At 33.9% G+C, this 16787-nt stretch overlaps 1 protein-coding gene across 4 annotated transcripts in view; it reads right to left on the reverse strand.

Annotated features, from left to right (window-relative positions):
- Positions 1 to 16787, reverse strand: part of nav2b (neuron navigator 2b) — a 65241-nt gene that overhangs the window by 21576 nt on the left and 26878 nt on the right. For all 4 annotated transcript variants that reach the window (XM_059536740.1, XM_059536737.1, XM_059536738.1 and 1 more), the window contains one exon: positions 706 to 835. In XM_059536740.1, coding sequence (XP_059392723.1) covers positions 706 to 835 — 130 coding nt within the window. The remainder of the gene's footprint in view (positions 1 to 705; positions 836 to 16787) is intronic.

A 16787-nucleotide genomic window follows, 5' to 3' on the forward strand; every position in this document is an offset into this window, starting at 1 on the left:
CAGGCAACTTTTATGCCCCAAAGTCTTGATTTTTATTTAAATGAACAAATTTCAGATAAATATAGAGCTTTTATATAAAGGTCTAAAAAAGTTTACAATGCATACATCATTTATGTTTACCGACAAGTACTAAATATACCAATATTTTTGTGAAAAATTCAATGAATTAAATGATAAAATAAATGTAAATATATATATTTAAAAATCTTAACTTTTTAAAATTTATACTGACTACAAATGATATTTTATATTCAAATAATATTCAAAAGATTTCTGTTGTTTTATCACTGTCCCATGTCTCGTCCGAAATGTTCGTCACATTTACAAACTGCCTCAGAAACTTTGTTCGTCATAAAAAAAATTCGGACCAGGTTTGATTTTCTGGGTTTTCACATCCATAGCAAGCATTTTGATAGGAAAGGATGACGAATACGAAAAAAATGAATAAAAAAATAAAATGCATACAAAAATGTCAGACTCTTAAGAATTTCAATCTTAACACATGAAAATCCATCATAAGAATTATTACCTATTTAAAACAACGACACAGACAATCAGATAAAATAATACAACTATTTTAATTTCTTTCGTGAAAATAATTTCTATAAATAAAACCTGAATCATGTTTTGAAGTTGTTTCTCATGTGAACTTCTGCAGATGTTTCTGATTCTGTAGACCATGAGGCTCTGGTTTCAATGACTGACCTGTTCATCCACGTCTCTGTGTGGGACAGATGGGGTGTTGACGTAGGAGCTAAGGGACGAGCTGGTGTTGAGGTCATCTGTGTCCAAGGCGTCACTGATCCCGCTGCTGACTGAGCTGCTGTCGTCCCAACTGAGAACAAAGAGAAAAGAGAGAGGAACAGTCATTTCTCTACATTTCTGAGGGACAAGTTATCAATAAAGTGAAAAAAGCACTGCAAGAGAAAAAAACAGAATTCATGCGTACTAATATGTAAATGCAGATATAAAGATTAGGAATGGAAGGAAAGTTAGACAAAAAACAGCATCTGTGGAGAGTCATGAAGTCTGCACCGGGACAGTCGGAGCATAAAAACCTGCATTCCCATCATGCTTGAAACATTAGGCGCGTCTCTCTGCTCCTCAAAACTTGTTTTAATTAGCTCTGCGCCTCAAATTCTCAATGCGCTCTCATTTTCTTTCCCCCATTTCCCACAGTGCTCCTGTCTGACGAAATCCATTAGGATGCTCAGCAGGGTTCAACCAAAATCATATGGGCCAAAGACACTACTGGTTAAAGGATAAACACAGTTGTGAAATTGAGTTGTGTGATTGTACATTTTATTGACAAATCATACAATTTTAGCTCAAACCAGTCGAAGGTTGTTGTTTTGTTCTTTGACAACTGGGCAATAACACAATTATCAGTTTCTATAATCAGGCTAAAAACACTTTCAGGCATATGTATTTTTAACATAAAGGTATAGTATATTTTTTATTCTATTCAAATTCAAAAGTTATGGCTAAAATGCTTTATATATTTTTAATAGTTATTTATTCATTTATTCATTTGAAATCTGTCTTTTTTTTACAGAGTCACACATTTTCCTACTTTATCTAAAATTCTAAAATAATTTTTATTCACTTTATTTGAAAATAATAGAAACCACAATTGTGCTACTCAAGATGAAATAAGTGTAATGTGTGAATAATGAATGTAATGTGGGTGTGTAAACAGGAAGTCCCTTTATGCTAGTTGCCAAACTCCCACAAGCCACCAGTTTAGGCCACTCCAGCCTTGAGCGATGCTAAGAGAACTAGCTTAAGCAACTCTGTGTTGCAACAAAACATCTTATCAACACCTAAGATACCACCTAATCCTCCTCATTTCTCAGGATCATTCAGGCAAACAAACCAGCCCATAAGCTCATTCATGGGCAGTCATGAATCAAGAGAGGCGTGTGTTCAAACATCCACTGGTTGAATAGATACTTGTTTTGATATGAGCAAAGTCCCCAAAGCTCACGTCTGTCATAACTGACTCAACATAACTGGCGTGGAAGGACGTCTGTGGTTCCTGTTTTAATGAGCTGTGAGAAAGTTGGTCCCATTGGGGCTATTTGTCATTGAGAGCTCTCACACTCACAGTGCTAATGTGTTTGTCTGCTTGAACGTCTCTGCTTAAATGATCTGCTTCATTCATCATTTGCCATATGCTGTCAGATGCTATAGATGGCGAATGCAAACAAATACCAAAAAAGCCCCCAAAAATGAAATGGAAAGAAAATAGACATGAATGAGTCACTTCTTCCTTTTTAAAGACGCCATGAAATCCATTTAAATGCATTCAGTCTTACTGAAAAGTTCAGGCTAAAACTAGACAAAAAATATACTTTAATCAGATATACACTTTTAAAAAGCCAAAGTCAACCAAGGAACTGCATAAAAAAAAATAATAATAATAAAATAATAATTATTATATATATATATATATATATATATATATATATATATATATATATATATATATATATATATATATATATATATATATATATATATATATATATATATATATATATATATATATATATATATATATATATATATATATATATATATATAATTCTAATATAATAGAATTAAGTAAAAACAAACTTTAATCAGATATACACTAAAGTCTTTGCCATCCAAGTAAATGCAAAACTATAATAAACTATATAACAAAACTATATTTATTAATTATTAACATATTATTGAAATCAAAATAAATATTAAAACTTTAATTACAATTATTAAACATTCTCATTCAAGAATAAAAAAATAACATAGGTTGTATTAAATACAATAAAAAATAACTTCATGTCAAATTTTTATGTTCTTTATATTTTTATACATTTTTAGATTTATTATTATAATTTGTATAATAATAAAAGAAAATATATTTTATATCTTTATATAATTAAAAACATATAGATATTCATTAAATACAATTTATTCATAGTATTAAAAAGATCAATAAAATGTAAATCTAGAACCATATAAAACTAGAAATATATATTATATTCTTCTTCCAGAATGAGAATCTATATTTTAGATAACATTAATAAATAATTATTTTATAAACCGAATGACAAATACCACTTGTAATGAACTTGTAAAGATTTAAGGGGAAATTCTTTATTTAAAAAGTAAATACTATAGTTTAAATGTCAAAAGGCTATTACATTACATTAATTTAAGGCTTAAGCCTAGTCCCAGACTAAAATGTAAGTCTGAGCTGTTTCAACTGAAAGAAACTGGCACTGACTGATCTGAAAATATATCATTTTCATTGTTTTGTCTCAAGATGCACACCAGTAAGGTTTTATTTTTAAGGCTTGTTTATAAACATTGCTTAAATGTCTTAATTGAACTGTGGCCTAATCCTGGCTTAACCTAAACCCGTCTGTGAATTTTTTTAAAGTTACACAGTAGAACAGTCCAACATATTATTTTCGTTTTGACCAGCATGTCAACCTCTCTGATCTTCACAACAACAAAACAAAGTTCTGAACAGCCACACAATACTTCATACATGAAAGAGAGAGAAGCAGAGCGGGTGGGTGGCAAAGAGGGTAGAGGTGGGTCAGAAAGTGGTACTTTTATAAACATTCAAAGAATGCATCGTTCTGTTTCTTTCTTTCCAATATAATCCAAAGACATTCCTCTTGCTTTGCCCAAGTGCAAACCAGCCCAAAATAGAAGGGGAGAGTGCAATATATTGGTTCCGAAGGAGGCATGGAATACAAACAAAGGAATGTTTTAGGAATATTTTGGGTGCATTAAAAGCACAAAACAGAGTTAAAAATTGAAGAATAATTGTATAATTACTTCTACAACCACTCAGATGAAAATGTTATGGCACATCTTTCAAAACTCATGCATTCTCACTTAAAATGAGAAAAAAATTGGATCTGTCTTCATTGCAAATCTGAGCACAATAATTGAGATCTCTTTAAAAACAGGTGAGATTTTTTGAGACATATGTTAGATCAGTACATCAAGCCAAAGGAAAAATCCACAATAAATGCCGATTGTGGATTTATCCTGTAGTAGTCCATCCACCTCATGTGTTAATTACCTGGTCTTCTGCAGCTAATGCACTATCCGTTCTGAATTATTTGTTCGCAGATGAATCAGTTCTTGAATTCAAACCACAGCATCCAGAGATAGAGATTATATGTGAATAACAACATAAAGGGATAGTTCACCCAAAAATGAAAATTACCCCATGCATTACTCACCCTCAAGCAATCCTAGGTGTAAATTACTTTCTTCTTTCAGACAATTACAATCTCATTAATACTGAAAAATGTCCTGGCTCTCCCAACTTTATAATGGCAGTGAATGGGTGTTGAGATTTTGAAGCCCAAAACAGTACATCCATCCATCATAAAAAGTATTCCACACAAGGGGTTAAAAAGGCCTTGAAGCTATGTGTTTGTATAAGAAAAATCCATTCCGTAAGACATAAGACGTAGGCATAGCATAAGCTCCAGTGAGAATATGCTTCTCGCGTGAACCAAGTATTGTATGCCCACACTACGCCTACATCCTTCATCCTCTGCTTGAATGCTACTGTCTCATGAACGTGCATTCAACTGTAAGTGGAGGCAAGAGAATCAAGTTTATAAAGTTTTAAATATGGAAATTTTTCTTACAAAAAGCATCGATCCGCTTCGGAAGGCCTTTATTAACCTTCCAAGCCACGTGGAGTACTTTTTATGATGGATACATGCACTTTATTGGACTTCAAAATCTCAACACCCATTCACTGCCATTATAAAGCCTTGAAGAGCCAGAACATTTAAAAATAAAATAAAACTCTGATGTATTCGTCTGAAAAAATAAAATCATATTGGCTACACCTAGAATTGCTTGAGGGCGAGTAAATAATGGGGTAATTCTACAATTTTTTTAAGTTATTAAATAATATTAGAAGACTTGGAACATAGCACATGGGTTATGCAGACTACTTTTATGATTCTTTAAGATACTTTTAAGGTGGTTTTGTGGCCATTTTAGGGATTGATATTTTCAGTCAGCATTCATCGTCATAGCATTAAAAAAGTTTGACATTTCTCATTACAAGCTTCACAGATGAACAAGTCATTCAGGTTTAAAATAACATGAAGGTGAATAAACAATGATAAAATGTTATGTTTTAGGTCAATCGATTTAAACAAAAGCCTTCAGTTGTGAAGACTCTCACTGCGGGCTAGGTAAAACAATTAAAGAGGCGAATCATGCAGTCAAATGTCCATAGAAACAGACACCCGTCTGAGACACTTTGAATAAAAACGGTAGAAATGCTCTCTGTCACACCTGCTTTCCACTGTCTCTCACCACCATCAACAACATTCAGTAATACGTTTGAGTTAATATTATGAATCAGCAAATTATTTAATTGATATTTACAGTGACAGAAGACACAGGCCTGACAAGACCAAACACACCGTCCCAAAACTACCTGTCATCTACCGCCGTAGTCAAACACGTGTATGCAGAAACAGTGGCCCCAGCCCCCGCCCCTCCCCCGTCTGGGACATTAGATTAGTGTCAAGCCCCAAAGAAGTAAAAGCATATAGGGGGGTTGATCCACAGGGCAGGAATTTTTTTTTTTCTACTTTTTTTTTTTCTAAAGAACTGTTATTAGAAGATCAGCGTGGACTGCACACACTGCCCCGTCCTGTTTGCTTTGGGTGGCCTATCAATTAGTTCTGCAAGGATACCCATCTCTACAGCAACCCCAGCCCTGTTGCCAGGCATTGTGGGAGACCAGGAAAGGTACTTTAAACAGAAACAGCAAGAAATTAAAGTGCATTGGTCATTGAGAAGCTTGTTGCTTTGAGAAAAAAGTTTGTGCTGTGGTGGTGGTGACTATGGTTTTAAAAGCTACATTTTAATTACAAAATTACACTACTGTTCAATAGTTTTGGGTTAGTAGGATTTTTTTTCTTGTTTATCTTATGCTCTGCATAGAAAGGCTGCATTTACTTAATCAAAAAGCAAAAAGAGTAATAATATAAAATATTATTATAATTTAAAATAGCTGTTTTTTATTTGAATATATAAAAAAATAGTTTTTTAATAGCAAAGCTGAATTTTCAGCAGCCATCACTCTTCAGTGTCACATAATCCTTTAGAATTCAGATTAATATACTGATTTGCTCAATAAACATTTCTCATAATTGTCGATGTTGAAAACATTGTGGAGTTTGTGGAAACCGTAACACATTCTTTTTCCATGATTATTTGCTGAATAGAAAGTTCAAATGAATAGTTCTTATTTAAAAACAGAAATGTTTGTAAGATTACAAATGTAATAATGTAAATGCCAGTTGCCAGCCTGTCACTTTTTTATTTAATGCATCCTTGCTGAATAAAATGATTCTTTTTTTTTTTTTTTTATCTTACCGACCTCAGACATCTGAACGGTAGTTTATTCAAATAAGTAATACTGACAAAACTGTGACAGTGTGCTAAATTTTGAGCTTATCGATAGCAAAGAGCAGGGAAGATGTTTTCTGACGCACCTGTACCAAAACAGAACAAACACAGTCCTCACCTTTCACAGACTGTTATAAAAATAGATAGTGCTTAAATTGTGTCTCCGATGGTCAAAGCATTTAAGATGGTATACATTTAAGAAAGATGACAATCACTATCTTAGACATTTACTCTAAAATTCCAATCCTTAATCAGTGCATCCTTTGTTTTTTCAATAAAATAAATGTACATGAGTTTCACTTGTTTAATCATTATGGATGCTTTATTTTTATTTATTTATTAACTACAATTGTTGGCATTATTGTATATATATATATATATATATATATATATATATATATATATATATTTGTATATAATGTAAATGTAATATAAATGCATTAAATGTTTATTTTATTCTAAAACTAAAAAAAAAAAAAATGTAAGAATAGTAAAGTGGTGTCACCACACACCTTTCTCTTCCACACTCAGGCACTCGCACAAAAACAGTCCCACGTGGCAAAGCAACTTTCCACCTCATAAATCCTTAAACAAAGAAAATTCCTCCTCTCTACCTCAGAGTGTCGGAGCCGGGCTGCAGAATTCCCTGGCAAGAGCTTGGTCCCGGGACATCCAGCGAGAAGCCGCTAAAGTTTGGCTGGGTGGCAGGCAGCTTCATGAGTAAGCTCCACTGCACTCCTTCCCTCGCTCTGCCTTTCACTGCTCCGAGAGAGAGACAGAGTCTCCCCAAACACACACACACACACACACACACACACACACGCACACAAACCCAGCAGCCAACCACAAGCTGAGGGGAGCGGCTTTACCAACTGAAGGAATGGTAATCTGATCACAAAGCAGTCTTTAACCCCAGCAGAACTTCAAAAAGAAAAGGGGTGTTGACTCTATGAACTGTTCTCAGAACAGAGAAGGATTAGAGAGAATGTCAAGATGTTAATTAAGCTGAATTATTCAACTGTAATGAGCTAAAGTGTTTATCTTTCAAAGAATAGGTACATCTGACCAAGTGATTTCTCACAAATCAACCTAAAACATCAACTTTGTGTCAGAAGTTAGTCAGAAGTTAAAACAAATAAGACAATTATTAACAAAAAAATTGTTACGTGTAATGAACGTGAATAGAAGTGGCCAACTAAAATATTTAATGGCCAATGCTGATGGAAACATCACTTAAAATCATATTATTATATGTGAAAATATGGAACAAAAATAAACAATGATATTTAAATAAATAAATAATAAAGTGTCTATACAGTGTTTTTTAGACCCCATCGACTTTCATTGTAAACACAAAAACACTTCTTTAAAATATCATCTTTTATCTCCACATAGAAGTCTGGAACAGCATAGGATGAGAAGATTGAAGTTATTTTAATATTGTTTAAATAATATTATACTTTTTTTTTTTTTAATTTTGCTATGTGCTTTTGTCAGTTTAATTTGTTTTTGTAAGTATTTCTATACAGCTTTAACTTTCATTTTATAAATCTTTATGAAATCTTTTATGAAATTACTCATTTCATTTAGTCGCCAAGGCAACATTTTAATGTTTCCTTTTTTTTTCCAAGTTTCGCCAATTAGACGTTTAACTTTTATTTCTACTTAATTTCAATGACCAAAGATGATGTTTAATAGATTTATCTAGCAATAACAACATAAACAACATGTTAAAGAAAAACAAATGTGTTTTCTTAAGTTGGTCTATCCTCTCAGCAGGACAGGTTTGACAGTCAACGTCTTCACATGAGTTAGATCTGGACATCTGTGTTGCGTCGTAAATGCCAGGTGACTTTACAGGTTTAAAGCAAGGCAGGTTCCTACATGAAATGTGTTTGTGTGTAAGTATTAGTGTATGTGTATGTGTGTGTAGCTGTGTGAAGGAGTAATCTTCTTAAGCATACCAACTTCTGTGATAAGTTATGGCTTAAGTGTGTTTTTACAGCTTGGAAGCATAGTCCACCGTGATACGAGTGTGGGAATCCATTTTCGGTTTACAGTTCTGTCTGTCTGGGATTTAGCGGGTGGCTAGCTTGTGGCTAAAGGTACATTAAGTCAATAAGTGACTGACCTACAGACTTCACCAAACCCTGGCCAATTAGTTCATTCCACAATGCTTCACATTCTCATGCCCTGCTGTTTACAAAAGTTTTTTAAGGGTCACATCCCATAGTTAAAGGTCAATCTGCCTTAATCCTTTGTGGAATATCCTGCTAACCGAGATGCAATTTTGTTGCGTTTGCCAAAACAACAAACAGTGTTTTTGGCCTCAAACGTTGGCAGAAAACTTTGTGGGCAAGCGAGACCTTACATATGTAGCGCCTGAGCTTTTTTCGTATACAAAAATCCATAAAAACAGAGGTAGCCGCTAATCTTGTTAGCGTTAAAACCATTGAAAGTGCAAATAGATGTCTAGAAACCTTGGGGAATGTATATATACAGCGTGACCAGAGGTTTCTTTCTTCATAGAGCAGTTTTGAGCATGTGACTTATAATAACACAGAGGCAGACAGAAAGAGAGAGAGAGAGAGAGAGAGAGAGAGAGAGAGAGAGAGAGAGAGAGAGAGAGAGAGAGAGAGAGAGAGAGAGATTCCAGCCCTTGTGCCCAAACCTTTGCCGCCAGACATTTGTAATGACAGAGCTGCTAGTGAGCGTGAGGAATTCGGAGTAGTTTCTTTTTCTATCCCGTTTGCATTCCCTCTCTCCTTCATCTTTTGCAAGAAATAAATATAACAAAGATGACAACTTTTCAGGTCTCACACTTCGTTTGTGTTAGTGTTGGTTTTCCAGGGAACTGCCGAGCATGATTTGAATTGTTTTGAATATGGAAAAAATGATTAAACGGGCAAGGCAAATATAAGCACCTTGACACAACACGGTAGACTTGCAATTCCTAAAGAAATGTGTTTGAAAGGCAATGTATAATAAAATAAAAAACATTATTGTGTTATAAATATACAAATATTTATTTGATCTAAAATGTAGTAAAACAGTAATATTGCTAACAACTATTACAATTTAAAGTAACTGTTCTTTTTTTAATATTTAATCTGGTGATGCAAAGATGAGTTTTCAGCATCATTACTCCATTCTTTGGTGTCACATGATCCTTCAGAAATCATTTTAATACACTGATTTGGTACACAAGAAACATTTATTTCTTCTTCTTCTTTTTATTATTATTATCTATGTTGAAAAGAGTTGTGCTGCTTAATATTTTGTTCTTTGAATATTAGAAAGTTTAAAAGAACAGCATTTATTTGAAATATAATTCTTTAGAAACATTATAAAGGGTTTGGTGTCTGCTACTGTATTTACACTGAGATTAAACATAAGTAATATGCTATTTGTATAAAGTGTAAATCGCATGAATAATAGTAGATAGATTTAGAGAAAATTGCTTTTGCCAACAAGCTTGGAGAAGAAAAAAGATGCATAGAAAAAGTAGTACAAGTCTCACCTCACAAAATATGGCCAAAAAAATCATTTAAATAAGATGAAGATATATGTTGATAGAGATAGAGAAGAGCTTCAGTGTAGCTCAAATGGGTCTGTAGGAGCCATCAGGATACAGAAAGAACATGACAATTTCTCCATTGTTGTTCTCTTTCCTTCCTGTGTTTCCTGTGTCACCCCTTTGTTTCCATTTCTATGTGTTCTTTTGTTGCAAATACACATGCCACACTGAAACAACACAAAAACTATCTTTTTCTCACTTTTTTTACTACTACTCACACTGAAAAATGTAGCTAAATGAATATCATTGCAACTAGTTACTACCCATCACTGCATACAGAATCCATTTATATGGCTTATTGTCCCTCTCTTTCTCTCTCAGTCACACACACACACACACACACAGTAGTGTGGGGGATGGAGGACTCGTGTGTTGATGGATATCCTCCTCCCTCTGTCTTTCAGTCTATTTCTCTGTTTCTTTTCTTTTCTCTGTCTCTCCATCTCCTACTTCCTGTTCTCTGGCCACATTTGCTTGTGAATGGGCCACTGGGTGTGTTGACTGTGCTGAGTGATTGAGATCATTGTCTCAAGCATCTAACTAGCACTGTTAAAGGTGCTTTTCTTCCCCACAAAAACACACTGTCTGCGAGAACACTTTCAGAATCTACCAAGCTGCAAACCAGCCAAGACTGATGTTCCCGATTTGAGGAAAAATCACAAATGGAATTTCTTTAACATCTCACTTGATTTTATATGACAGACTTGAGATGAGTTTGGGATGTTTTTCTGGAAGAAAGACCTCACGTGTCTTCTCTAAAGTTTAGAGAGATCTTAACAATGTCGCAAAATAATTCTAGGAAGGATGATAGGAGAAGAAACAATTTGAGACAAAGTTGAGACCCAAATAAAACATATCTCAGTATACTTAGAAGAGTTCTCAGTGTCCTTAGGAATAGTTCACCCAAAAAGAAAAATGGCTGAATATGTGCTCACCCTTAAGCTATTCATCCAAGATGTAGATGAGTCAGTTTCCTCATTGTAGCAAATTTGGAGAAATTCTGAATTGTATCAACTGCTCAGCAATGGATCCACTGCAATGAATGGGTGCCGTCAGAATGAGAGTCCAAACAGCTGATAAAAACATCTCAATAATCCACAAGTAATTCACATGACTCTAATCCATCAATTAACATCTTGTAAAGACAAAGCTGGGTGTTTGTAATAAACAAATACATCATTAAGATGAATGTAACTTAAAACCATTGCTTTTGGTTACAATATGAGTCCTCTATCCAAAATGCTAATTTCTCCATTAAAGAATCATTTCATCTGAATCAGATTTTAATTTTTCAGAAATTTAATTTTTTAGTGACCTATTCTTTTAAGAAAGAGCAACTTTACCGTAACAATTCCCATCCAATGGTACAGTACCAACCAGAAACTTGTGTCTCCATCAGATGAGAAACCACAGAGCATCAGCTGCCAGTCACGTGTTGTATGTATAGACTGCGGTAAAGGAAGTAGCTGTTTCCTCAGATGTCAGATAAGAGTTCTCTCTTTCTCGTGTCCCATCCACTTAACTGTTTGAAGAGCAGTTCACTCTGTTGTGACTGCAAAGCCCCCCTCAGAGCCCAGGTTCACCCGTCCTAAACCACAGAGGAAGCAGTTCTCTCTTTATATCGCTTTCTACATAAATACCAGACGTGTCAAGGGCAAATGGACGGATGTTCTTTTGTATCCTTTATTCACATTGAAACAACAAATAAACCCATTTATTTCCTATTTCCAAAACATTTGTTTTGTATTTACCCAAAAAGTTAAAGTTTCCAAATGTCTTGCCCCAACACGACAATAAAAAAATAATTGCACGGGTGGCGGCTTAAGCAGCTTAAAAGTGAAGAACACTTCACATGCTGTCAATGAGTTTGTCCTGAGGGCTTAAGGTGAAAGATTCAGACTTGCAATCATTGCAGTCTTAGCTATGGAAGGGGTTAATGACTTAAGCGTAACAGATGACAATAGGCAGAGGTTGTCTCTCCCTTTGTGCTGGAATTCTGCTGGCAGACTGGCAAATGACTGTCTGGGTTTCATTCACTCATGTTACAAACTTACTAATAATAGGCCAGCAGGTTGCAATGGCAATTTGCAAATGTAAATGTGAAATATAATAAAATTAGGCCTTGTTAATAACGTATTAATACATGCAGTTAAAGGGATAGTTCACCCAAATAGCAAAATGATGTCATTAATAACTTACCCTCATGTTGTTCCAAACCCATAAGACTACTGACGTGAAATGTTTACAAACATTATATAGGCTAGACCAGTGGTTTTCAACCCAATTACTATTAAAATAAATAATAATATTGTTAATATATGTAAAAATGTCTAAGTCATATCATAATAAGTTCATTTTATATATATAAATAAATTACAAAAAATAAATATAAAAACAGTAAATTTGCGTCCACTATTTGAGCTCGCTGATTGGTTTAAGAATAAACCACCAATTTATATTTTTGCAAAAACAAATCCACTACTGATGGATAGAACCAATTCCCTGCCCTACATTCCTTATTTTTCAATAATCTGTTAGACTTGGATGTAGATCACAATATGGAAGGAATAAATATGTTACTACTTCTGTTATATTGAAACTTTTAGATGCTATTTATTTTGATTTGACCCAAAGATAAAAATAAAAATAAATACATAATAAAAGCTTTAGTAATATTAATTAAAATGTAACTTTGATCGAGTAAAAAGCCATAAAAAACTCTGCAAAACAAAATAAATCACAACAACAAAAACAAACAAACAAAAACAAAAAAATCTTATATAACAAACAGCTAGATAAAAGCAAATGTAAATAGTTAACAGTTGATCAGAAATGGTCAAGACCAGCCAAAACTAATTGTACCATTAATTACTGGACACACAACTATAAATGCACAGACACAAATACAAAACAATTCAGCTGTCATCCTCAATAGCACACTTACTTCACTGCCTTAGTCTTAGTCCAGTCTCTCATGTCCAAAGTGTTCAGTCTTGCCCTCTCGTCATCTATTTGTACCTGCACTATACAATTACAGCTGATCAGAGGGACACATATCAGATCCCTGAGAACCAGACAGACCAGCACTATCAAAGATCCTAATCAGTCTCAGCCATAACACTACCGCCACTGTACTCCTACTGCCGAGTCTGCGTGCGTGGCGAGGGGCCGGGGGTCTAGAGAAGCGTGAAAGTGGAGAGAGATTTTTTTTCAGCCCTCCCATGCACTTAATGATTGTACCTGCTGGGCTATCATGAACAGTAATGATTGTTGGCAAAAGGCAAGTTGCCAGCTCATCTCTCCTTTTCTGTCTTTCTCCTGGTGGAGAGCACACTTGTGTAGGCTGAGGGTCCTACAGACTTCCGTTCACATAGTGAGAAATATGAATTATCAGCAGCCAAACAAAACTGGTGGGCACTGACAGAACACAAAATTGCTTTCTAAAGAAATATTAGCACAAGAAACTATTATTTTGTAACCTAAAAACAATGAGAGGAAAAGAAAAGTAGCACCTTCAATTCTATGTAAAACACCTTCGGAAAAATATTCTAGGATGCAATGCAAGTCATAAATCAAACCTTGCTTAAAGGGACATATCGTTTTCATCGCTCTTACGCAAGACATACATGCAAAGCTCCCTCCTCAGTACATCTTAGCTACAAAAATCTCATTCAGAAACCATAATGGTGTTGATTAGGCTGATGTACTTAATACTTTCAAAATATAGTTGCAATAACTTTAATTTGCAATGTACTGAATAGGTGCAATTCAATTAAGAGTATTTAACTTAATTCTGCAAAAATTCTTTCTTTGAATCAGTTCAAACGTTTTTTTGCCAATACTCAAAAAAAAGTGTCTGTGTGCAATTTTTCATATTTAAATTTTCTTTTGTAAAAAAAGTATATATATATATTTACAGGTAAGCATCTCTTTTCATTATGCAGGTCTATAGAAATTATAATTTTATATATGGATGAAATGATGCTTCCTCGTGGGGAAAAAAAAGGATCAGGATATATTTCTTATGTCATCAGAAAGCTGAAAAATATATTAATATAAATGACAAAAAATATTTAAATGATCAAATAAAATTCTAACACTAAATAATATAAATAACATCAAACAACATATAGTAATTAAAATGCACAATTAAATAAAAAAATTATGAAGGATATAAAATAAACAAAAACAATACATGATACAGAAAAAAGCGAATAAACAAAATGCACAATGAAAAAAAAAGTTAAAAAAAATGATATTTGATTTTACTTGGTAACAATGGCCAAGTATTTGAATGAACTAAATTTTTTTAAATCATATCAAATATCAAAATATATAATCAAAAGACTGAAATATAGATTTAAATAAAATAATTTTTCAACTGCATCACCCAGTCCTAGTTTGACATCACAACCACGACTGCCCCGGTTTACAAATTAATGCATATTTAGTATTCAGCTACTTAGCCCACCCTGACAAATTAAAGTATAAAGTACGCTGTAAGACATAAGTTTGACAATCATAACATAGAGGTTATTTACAAACCGAAGTGTTTAAGGTACAGTAATGTAAACTGATCTGACTGAATGCCTCACACCAAAGGCATTCATATGCATTGAAATGAAGGACTGAAAACCACTGACCCACAGATGTGAGAGTGCAATATTGCACATTTCCTCTGTGTGTGGGTGTGGATTTGACCAGGACTCTGCTTTCAGTCCAGACTTGGCCCCCAGGCCCTTTTCTTCAGGGCGAGACGCCCCGATCAGGTTTCAGAGCCGTGTTTGAACTGTCTCAGCTAAATTACACAGTCAAACACAATGTAGCAGTCATCACAGACCTAAAACATGGACATCCCTCCACCGACAGGAAACTACACAGGGATTCAGACACCACATACTTGATACGACTGTCATTTTTGAAAATGTGTCTGCATTTCTATGCAAAATTATATAAAAAGGAGGAGGTCCTATTTTCTGTACCGCAAAAAATGTTGGACATGGACATTATGTGGCAGATCAATAAAAAGACTTCAGAAGGTATCAGTTATGTGGAAAAAAAAGCTAAATACTGACATTTAAATATATACTATTAATTTTTGTCTAAACAAATAAAAAATAAAACACTAAAATTAAAATCATTCATCTTAAAAGCTAAAATATTCTAATGAACAGAAAGAAAATGTTATATTGATTTTGAGATTTGCTAAAGATTACATTCAGTGTTTAAGCTAATTTTAAGTGAGCATTAGATGATGGAAAAGGGTACTAAAATAAGGGGAATGATTAAATATCCATTCTTGACCAATGCATTGAATTACTAAACAAAGAATAATATATATTTTTTAATTATAAATATTAGTATAATAAAATTTACTAAACACCTTTATTTTAATCCAATATAAATAAATAACATTTATTTTTTGTATTTATAAAAACACCAATAACCGATTCTAGTTATACTAAACAGACCAAAATACCAAATAAATACAATTTATTATCTGAAAGACAAATATAGTCATAGCAAAACAAGACAAACCTTGATGGTTCATCTGAGACATCAGCTGAATTGAATCACCAGAGAGTTTGGCTTGTGTTCTGATCACAGGAATCTTGACCGAATTTTACAGTAAAGCGCAATTAATCAAAATAATCTTCTACAGCATCCACACAATCCAACTTTAAAACGAACACAGCTCCCTTATCATTGGAATTTAAGTGGCTCTTGGAAGGATGCATCACTAAAGTTCGCACCGCTTCATCTTTCTGCACCGACCTGGATTTTGTTTTGGCAGATCTGATGACAAAGCAAGTGAAAATAACGTGAACGAAAACACTCTTTTTTTACACCAGCTGCCTTCGGAGAATGAATCCACTAAATTATACATGACATCAAGCATTTCCAGTAAGAAAGAAGACAGCAAAGGAATTCCCATTGGATTCTCGCCATTCCTGCCCCAGAGCTACATTTCACAAGCTCTAAGATCATCCCTCCTTCACCTGTATCAATCTGGGCACTAAGACGATATCTTGACAGGTACTGGGCACTGAATCCCACAAAAACACCTGGCTGGGCTCAAGAAATTGACCTTATTTGGAGAACAGTGGATCTTACAGGGCTTGTCTTTAGGTCATCTGTCTGACTTTCCTTATTTTATGCCAACATTTTGATCGACTGCCATTTTATATGAGAGATGTTCTGCACTGACTTCATCAAGAACAGGGCAAGTCTGGTCTTGAAGAGTCAGACTTTTGATTACAGACTAAGTCTAGACCACTTTGCAGGACAGGACTGTCAGAGCTCAGTTTTGAAACATTTGAAGGTATAGTTCACCCAAAAATGTCATTCCAAACCACTTTTTATGCCACCTTGGTAATGGAAGTATCTTTTCCAATCATTTTTCCTATAGGTTTTCTTTTTTAAGTCTTGGAAAGTGGAAAGCCATTAACCAAATCAACCCTCTACGAGGTAAACCACAACATTACAAACTTTGATTTGAATCATAAAATAAAAAAATCTGGAAAAAACATATACAGGTCCTTCTCAAAAAATTAGCATATTGTGATAAAGTTCATTATTTTCCATAATGTAATGATAAAAATTAAACTTTCATATATTTTAGATTCATTGCACACCAACTGAAATATTTCAGGTCTTTTATTGTTTTAATACTGATGATTTTGGCATACAGCTCATGAAAACCCAAATTTCCTATCTCAAAAAATTAGCATATTTCATCCGACCAATAAAAGAAAAT

The sequence above is a fragment of the Carassius carassius genome, chromosome 43 (genome assembly GCF_963082965.1).
Source record: "Carassius carassius chromosome 43, fCarCar2.1, whole genome shotgun sequence".
Classification (NCBI taxonomy): domain Eukaryota; kingdom Metazoa; phylum Chordata; class Actinopteri; order Cypriniformes; family Cyprinidae; genus Carassius; species Carassius carassius.